Genomic DNA, 9,230 nt, shown 5'->3' with positions numbered 1-9,230 from the left:
GATATTTTGGCTATTCCAGTTATTCCAAACTTTTGTAGCGTTCTGGCTTGTGCAGGTATAGCACTCCGAGTCAATCATATGCCGAATATAGGAGGCATGACTCGGAGCTACTCGATTCATATATAACGATAAAGCCCTATATAATCGAAAGCCGAACGCATCCATATAGCGAAGGGCAGCTATGTTGTAAGTAGAATACGTATGTATGATCTTGTTGTAGGCGGCTCTGGCTGCATTCCGAGTTGTGTGGTCTTGCCTCCTGGGGACCACCAGCTAGATCATCCTATCGAGCGATCGCACTATTGACTGGGAACGTGCTACATGTTCACCAGACTCTTTAGAGTGTCGGTCCTCGTGAATGGGTGAAGAACGAAGATATTTCCTTCTGTGGAAACACATTTCAATCTTTTGGTCGTGCTCCAATCGTTCTGGATCGGCGTTGGATATTGAGACATGTAGGTCAATCTTCGCGGCTTTCTGTTTCACGCTTCCAGTTTGACTTCCAGCTGATTGTCGGTTGCTTTTCTTTTTGCTTGGAGTTCCGATTGACGCTTTCCCGGACTGATGATGTCAAGGCTGAAGGCTTGAGCCGGCACGACGCATTTGCCGAGCCTCATTTGAATCCCGGCGGTGCGGCATCGACTTGGTGGTGGCCCGTGGAGGCTCCATCCATCGGCGTCCAGGGCGGTTCCTTTCCTGATCCCTTGTCTTTCGATTGTTTGTTGCTACGAAGTAAATACCCACTGCTTTTTGCCCTGCTGCGATTGTGACCAGCTTCGAGCTATCTTTGGCCGGATGGAGCCAGAGCTGTGATGGAGTGAGGCCCAAGATGGGCAGCGCGTCGATGTTTTCAAGAATGGGTCGATTGAAGAGGCGCGCACCTGAGTGGCTGTCCTCGCCAAAAGCCAAAGGTGTGTCCGCTGTTGTATTTTCAGGAACTTGCATCTCTCCCTCCAGCTTCCCTCTTTCTCTCCCACTCCGACCCAGCACTTCGCCAGTATCACCAGAAGAACCCGCACTTACCCTTCGGCCGGATTCGCTCTGATTCCCCGCCCCGGTATCTCTGATCTTCGTCCTCAATCGGCCGCCGTCGTGTGGGAGCCAAAGAAGATGGCCAGCACTCGATGTCCGATATTAGCCCATCGGCTAGGAGCACGAGTCAGACGGCTTCCCTCAGCTCCAGCCAAGACCATCAGCTCAAACCCTCTGCCGGTCAAATCAAAGTGAAAACGATGGCGGAAATGGCTGCACAGCGCAATGATTGAAGAACTCGAACTGGGCCCAACTGAGATCGTTCTATTCCATAGCCGGCCATCATCGACTCTCAGAAACCCCTGTCAGCTCAAGCTCTCCAAGTGATCTCTTACACATCGTCGGCCTGGGTGATAACCAGTTCGGTGTCAGACCATTTCGGAAGATCCTCAGCCGATTCATGGTACATGATCAAATCGTATCCGCCTTGCCTCAAATCACTCTTTGGTCCCCGCCAAACCTCAAACGACCAGAAACTCGATCTTCCACTTGAACGCGATGTTGTGCAGGATTTTCATCAGTTAAAACATTGTCAGACCGACTTCAGGGACCCACTGAGGTTCAAGAATACGATGGCCTCACATATCCCAATCGTCTATTAACCTCAACTTCGATGGTAACCGTGCATAACTCATACTCCGGCGGATCACGCCAGGTCCGCGTTGGAGAGAGACGAACCGGGCTCAAACGGCCAAGCTAAACTCGGTCTCGCCACTCACAATCCCAGGGATCTCGCAGAGGCGGACAACAGTTAACCGACTTTGATAATGCTCACAAACGCAATCCGCAATCGAGGGTTTATAATACTTCCTCTGCCAGCTCACCTCGTCCGAAGGCCAGGGTGATCGTCTGCGGTTCGAATCTTGACCCGCCATGCAAGGTCTCTCTCTCTCTCTGCTCAATCAACTCCAATAACGAGCGCGGACGTTGGCTGCTCTGGGAAATGGTAGGTCCGGAATGGAAAAATGCCAGCATTCACTATCCCTCAGGCTCCTTTTACCGTATTCCGAGAGAAACAGATGTCGAATCCAGGGGACGAATCTGTTTGCAGGTAATTCAACAATCATCTTGTGCAAAAACTTGAACCTTCTCCATCCATGATTTCAGGGGGTTGAGTGCTTCATGATGTGCCCCTCCGCTCCACCCCCTGTTCACATTAGGAACATCAATTATAATTTTGATAGGTTGATTCACAAACCATCCTCACATCATGAGATGAGTGTTTTTGAGTATTCTGAACTAGCTCAAAATTGGAGGACTTCCTGTCACTTTTGAACAGATCTGGAATTTCAGATTTCGCAGGGAAATCTGGAATCTGGAACTCTGGATCACTTCGGGGATCTTCGGGGACCCAGATTTCCCTGCGAAATTTGATATCTGGTGGCTCAGATCTGACTTTCCAGATCGACAGGAAGTCCTCCATTATGTAAATTTTATGTGAAGTGCTGTAAAATTACAACACACTGCAAGAAAAGCTTGTGCAAACACAACAAGCCTTGGTGAAAGGTTGCTGTTCACCAAGTTTTGATTGACTGTGCATACTGCACAGTGACTTCAAAATAAAACTGTTAAGTCCTTGGCCAACACTACAACAGCTGTTAGACAGGAGCTTCTTGGAGCAAGTTTTTCTTGCAGTAATAGGGGTGTTCAAAGCTGACCTGCATACCTCCATAAAATCATAAAATTCTCAGATGAAAAAAACAGCCAGCCAAACACTCAAAACAGATCAAGAATTGTGAAATGGTACCTAAAACATGATCACTCAGAAGTGTTTTGATTTTATGATTTCAACTTTGAAAACCCCTAATTGAATTTCCCAATGGCAACAGGGCTCTAACTCAGCTATTTGGGTGGGCCTTTTTGCACCCCAATAAGTTTCCCTGTGCCCACCAAAAAAGGTGTGAACTCCAGCAATTCTTGTAGTGAAAATAGTTCACTCCAAAAAGATGTAGTTTTTGCAGTGAACTATTTTCACTCCAAGAAATATTAAGGGTGTTCAAAGTTGAAATCATAAAATTTTCAATGCATAAAATCATAAAATCATAAAACTTTCAAGTGATAATTTCATATGTACCATTTTAGAAATGTTGCTCTAATTTGAGTGCTTGGGTGCAACATATTTTTTCAGCTTAGAATTTTATGATTTTATGGTGTTATGATTTTATGCAAGTCAAATTTGAACACCCTAATTAGAGTGTGCAGATGCACACTCCAAAAAAACTTGGAGTGCACCCTGCTGCACCCCCCCCCCCCCCCCCCTGATGGTTGGCACAGACTGGCCATCAAGGGCAGCACATCAATACATCCATACAAAGACTGTTTGTTGGGCAGAAACAGCCTCAACAACCAGTAAGTGCTGATCATTGAGAGGATCCATCACTCTGGATGATGGGTATAGACCAGTCATTGATAGGACTCAATCCCCTCAATGACCAGCTTGAGTACCCTACCCTTTTGATGAGGGGAAAGACCAGTAATTGAGAGGGTTGATTTCTCTAAAAGACTGGTCTGTACCCTTCATTGAGAGGTATGAATCCTATCAATTACCCTGACAGACCTGTAATTGAGAGGGTTTTCTCCTCCCAATGACTGATCTGTACCAGTCTACAATAGAGACGAGTCATCCTAATTATCAGTACATGCCTAGGTTACTGTCTTCAATCTCATGAATTGAGAAGGAGGTCAGGATCTCAAACAGCTGTCGAAAATAGTAAGCAAAGCAAACCTTTTTTTCACAGTCCAAACCAGTGCCGCAGGGCTGTAAAACTGATTACATCTTTTTGTAAATGCAGGTCCAACACCAGCAAGCAGCAAGATCAGACTTGAGGAGAATCCTAGTCCTCAGTCACTAAGAGAAAGAATATCATCCAGAAGCAAAAGTGAGCAGCCATCACTCTAACTCTGAACTAAACAGATGGGAGCTAATGCCTCATCCCCATTTCTTTATAGAAAAAGTTGATAAAGAAAAGACTTTCCTAACCAACAGTGATTAATTAAGAAGTGAAAATGGATGTGTGGCTATTTTTTGGGGGGAATTAATTAATTGAAAGCTTCCCTGGCTGCTGCAGAATTGCCTGTCAGTGGTACTTCCTCCCGGAGCCACATGAGGCTACTGACACAGTGAGCCATGGTTGAGGGGATGAGGCAACCACGGTTGCTGCTACACACATTGGCCACTGCAGAGAATAATGGCTCTACTGCACATGAGCTTGCAGTCAATCCTAGATAGGCACATGCCAAGATTGCAAGTGTTGGGTAAGTGGCATGATTAGCCTAAACAGTTTGAATGTTGTCAATTTTGGAGCACACATGGTGAAAAATAACAAGATGTGAATTAACTTCCACCATTTCAAAGGTGTGCTCTTGTGATCTGTTTCACCATCCTTGAAGGATAGCTTGGCTGAAAGGTAGGATTCAATCTCTTGCGCCTGAGGACTTGGCGTGGTTTTGGCCATCCTCAAGGCCAGAAGGGCCCTGAGTGAGTTTTTTGGCTGAGACAGATTCAATCAAGGGCTGGCAAGGACCTCTGCAGAGGTATCCACTGGTCTGATTGATTTGTTTTTTTTCTTGGCAATTTTAAATTTGACTTGAAGAAGCTTGAGACATTGGGCTACCTCAGGACTTTCTGAACAAAAAGCTAGCTAAAAGAGATGCATCCTGTAGCAGGGATGCATTATTGTAGCTATTATCAGAGTATAACATTCCATGGCTTTGTCCAAGCACTTGTTCACACAAGTGAACATTGCTTGATAAATAGGGACCAGGGTAGAGCGAATTGCTCTCCTGAGATTTGCTGATCTTAATCTTATCATCAAGAGATTCTTTCAGCTCCAAGTACTTTGGTAGGACGTGTGCACCTGTGGAAGAGTTCCCTTCCATTTCCAAAGTAAGTTTAACAAAAACCTACACAAAAAAACCAATGTATTAATAATTTTAGAAAGACAACACCTCAATGTTGCGCGATGCAAAAACTGACCTCAAGCTTGCGGTTGAGACTGTCCAGTTCCTTCCAATCTTTTGGGAGGAAGTGTGCATCACCAAAAATGTCTGATACTTTGTCCATCTGATTGTCTTTGAGCAAGTGGTCAATCATATCACGGGCCTAAATAGCTTTTTGGTAACTCTGACAGCAAATATTCCACCGGATGCCATATCCTGCAATTAAAGGTGCCACATTTATTCCCAGCTTTTGAGCAGTGAGATCAAATTTTGAGCGCTTTGCTGCCGAGCAAGTGATCTGTTTAATAACTAAATCAAGCTTTTGAAGAAATTCAAATAGACCTCAGTTTCTTGATTCAATTTTGGAGATGTACATGCAATGAAGTTATAAGTTTGAAAATGATAAGAAATCACACCTTCTCAATAAGTTCATGAAGCTTCATGGTGCTTGAGTGTATCAAACTAGCCACTTTCTCTTGATTGGGGTCAATGTCATTGGGATCAGGACCTCTGGTTGGTGTGATTTCTTCATCTGCATTCCCATAGTTGCTGTCTGAATCAAAAGCAAGATCAATCTGATTTGGGAATTTCTTTCTAGCATGACCAATGGCTTCTGGTTTGCCAGGGGGTGGTTAAAACCCAGGCTCATCCTTGTTGTGTTTCAGAGCCCATTAGCTATGTGGGGGCCCATGGTGGGATTTCTGGGAATTCAAAGGCCCATGGGCTATTCAGTGGCCCAGGTTGATACTTCCAGACCACCAAAAGCCCATGTTGAGATTTTGGGCCCATCAAAAGCCCCAGCAGCTCCCAGGGCAAGAGAAAAATCCTTTAATGCTGATCCAATGTGCATTTGAGGCAGGCCCATCTCAGGCCCGTCTCAGGCCCACTCAAGGCCCGCTCAAGCCTGCTCCAGGCCCACCAGGCCCGTTGTGGTGTGCTGTGCCTGTTGCAATGCCAAAAAGGACATATGCAAAGGTATTGTGATAGTACAGTTGCATACAGGTGGAACCCATTACAAGAGGAGGAGATAATCTTACACAACAGTTACAACATTTACATACATACACCCTTTGGTAGCCAAAGCAGATTGTATGGAAGAATACACAGCGTGGACACAAGGACCAGGGAGGAGGAAGGAAGGAGGACCAGAGAGAGGCTTTGAAGTTTGACCCCCAAATGCTGGAAAGGAGGAGTATTCTAGTTGGGTGCAGAGTGCATGGAAGGTGGCTTGGTTACATAGCAACACATTCTGAAGCATATGGAAGGTGGCTTGGGTACATAGCAGCACATGAAATCAGGCAGTGCAATATATGCAGGCAGATAAGGTGTACAAAGAGTGTCACTGCAGCATAATTCCCTCATTGTTTGTGTGGCTGTGCAGTACAGGTGTACATATGCTGTGCAACTGAGATCCCCTGCAGCTAAATTCCCTCACACATGTTTCCCTGGAGCTAAAATCCCTCACTCTTCAATATAAAAGGAGCTCTTCTCCCCACCATAAATTCTTTTTTCCCCATTCACATATGGTAGTTTAGCAGTAGTAGTCTAGCAATAGTAGTCTTTAGTAGTGTAGAGTCAGTCAATCAGTCAGTAGAGTGTTAGTGCAGTAGTAGAGCCCACAATCAACAACCAACCAACCAACAACCAACCAACAACCAACCAACAACCAACCAACAACCAACCAACAACCAACCAACAACCAACCAACAACCAACCAACAACCAACCAACAACCAACCAACAACCAACCAACAACCAACCAACAACCAACCAACAACCAACCAACAAGCAACCAACAAGCAACCAACAACCAACCAACCATCCAACAAACCATTCTCCTTATTAGCATATTAGTAGTAGTAGTAGTAGTAGAAGTATTAGTACAAATTACAACATCAACAACAGTAGAAGAACTTATCATAACAACCACCTTATCCGTAGTTATAAACTGTCTGAAAACACATTGAATTAGATATTTAGGTCTGATACAGATTACTATATAAAAGTAAGAGCTATCTTGGAATCTGCCACATTTTTTCTAAAATATTGATTACAAGACTCTTGGTTCTCTGCATAGTAATATCAGAGGGGCAGGTCTTTCAAACCACCCGTAGATTGTAATAGCCTTTCAACCTATCATACAATTTATTTCCCCCTCAAAGGAACTTTGATTACCCATCCATCCCTGGAGTCCTACACCATGAAAAAAAAATCATCCCAAAAAATTGTCCAATGATTTTTGCTCAGTTTGGGACATTTTATTTTTTTTGCTCAGCATGCTCAGTTTGTTCCCCTGAGTGAAATTTTGGTTTTATTTTTTTCATGTTGACTTTCTTTTTTTTTTTGGGAAAAATAATAAATGTTTGTAGTGGTAAGTGATCATAAGTTCAAACAAAAATTCATTTGAGGTACAGGTTTAAACTCACATTCAACTTGGTGAAGACATGTAACTTCAGCATACTGTACAGTTTTTTTGATTCATCAGCCGACCATTGTCAACCATAGAGAACAGCTTTGAGATTTGCATAGAGGAATGCGGCCCAAAGATGGGGATCTTGCAACCATTGTGGTGTTCCATATGCGTGACAATGCCAAAAGCACATTGCAGAGGTATTATAGTAGAGGGAGTGTGTAATACGGTGCGGGGGAAGAAGGGAAGAAGGAGCAAGATGGGAGGAGAGGCCTTGACCCCCAACATTGGGGATGGAACAGGTTAGACAGCGGATACAGAGTGTGTGGAAGAGGATGGAAGGTGGCTTGGTTGCATAACAACACATGACATCATGCAGTGCAGTACATGCATGAAAGTGCTGTGTAGCTTAAGCGCCTCATGCAGCATATATCCCTCATTGTTTGTGCATATAGTAAAGCATATTCAGGTAGATAAGCTGTACAGGAAGTGTCTCCTGCAGCATAAATCCCTCATTGTTTTTACACGTAGCACAGCATATGCAGGTAGATAAGCTGTACAGGGAGTATCTCCTGCAGCATAAATCCCTCATTGTTTGTACATGTAGCACATCATATGCAGGTAGATAAGATGTACAGGAGGTGTCTCCTGCAGCATAAATCCCTCATTGTTTGTAAGGCAGTGCAGCACATGCATGCAGATGCTGTGTAGCTGAGTGTCTCCTGCAGCATCAACCCCTCATTGTTTGTACATTCAGCGCAGTACATGCATGAGAGTGCTGTGTAGTGGAGATCCCCTGCAGCAATAATCCCTTGTGAGGAGCTTCCCTGGAGCAAAAATCCCTCACCCTTCAATATATAAGGAGGCCCTTTCCCCATCAGCCTACAGAGAGGTTTGGTCACATATGGTAGTTAGTCAGCAGTGTGGTTATTAGCGGTATTAGTGGTTAGTACAAGTAGCGTAGAAGTTTAGTAGTGGTATTAGTGTGCCAGCAGTAGTAGAACCAAGCTAACACAACAACAAACTCAAGTTAAAACAGCATATTAGTAACATGTAGTACAAGTATAACAAAGTAAGTATATTGCCTGCAAGCAAAGAAGTTATAACAGATTTTCTAGCCTGTTGAATAAAGTGATCTAGGTCTGATAGAGATTACTATACAAAAGTAAGATCTATCTCGGAATCAGCCATATCTTTATAAATATTGATTACAAGACTCTTAGATATTTGCATAGTATTATTAGAGGGGCAGGTCTTTCAAACCACCCGTAGTTGTAATAGCCTTTCAAACTATTAAGCAATTTATTTCCCCCTCAGCGGATATTTCACCAAATTATATTGAGTGTCCCACACGAGTCCTACACTGTGACCATGGAAGGGCTTGATGCACTTGCCAAATCATCAGCATCTGATTGAGTAATTGGTTCACAAATGTTGGTTTGACTTTGAGAAAGCCCACAATTCCAGATTGTTTAGCTTTGCCGGCTTTGAGATGAGAATCCAAGAGTCTTTTCTTGGCAACAGCAGGCGGTAATTTGGCGCCTAAAGTTTTAGCCATGTTGCAGTTGATGCAGCCTTTTGCATTCTTACCCGCTTGCGTGGAGCTGTTGCAATGGGCCCACAAGTTACTTTTAGTTGTCTTGTGTGCTTGATAGTCACCATTTACACCTATAGTTGATTGCTAACTTAACACAAGTCGCCCCTGGTGGGAGGATTGCTGTGGCTGGCGGTGAAGCCGCCCCTCCCGCAGGGAGGGACTTGCGCATTATCCCAAATTTTACATGGGAGCAGAAAGTTCATTTGGCTGATAGGTTTTTAAAATTTTTATAGCTCCTCCCCCAGCCTCTCCA

General features: G+C 44.2%; 1 protein-coding gene across 1 annotated transcript; it reads left to right on the top strand.

The window, feature by feature from the left end:
• Positions 1 to 1,124: 1,124 nt before the first annotated feature.
• PtA15_3A348 (uncharacterized protein) lies at positions 1,125 to 1,634 on the top strand (the record flags this gene model as incomplete). The annotated part of the gene is made up of 2 exons (XM_053167307.1): positions 1,125 to 1,223; positions 1,308 to 1,634. 2 exons carry the CDS (start codon positions 1,125 to 1,127, stop codon positions 1,632 to 1,634), a joined length of 426 nt encoding a protein of 141 aa, XP_053018537.1.
• Between the last annotated feature and the right edge of the window lie 7,596 nt (positions 1,635 to 9,230).

This window comes from Puccinia triticina, chromosome 3A (assembly GCF_026914185.1).
Source record: "Puccinia triticina chromosome 3A, complete sequence".
Lineage (NCBI taxonomy): Eukaryota > Fungi > Basidiomycota > Pucciniomycetes > Pucciniales > Pucciniaceae > Puccinia > Puccinia triticina.
The sequence above is the reverse complement of the archived record's forward strand: the minus strand, read 5'-3'. Positions and strand labels throughout refer to the sequence as shown.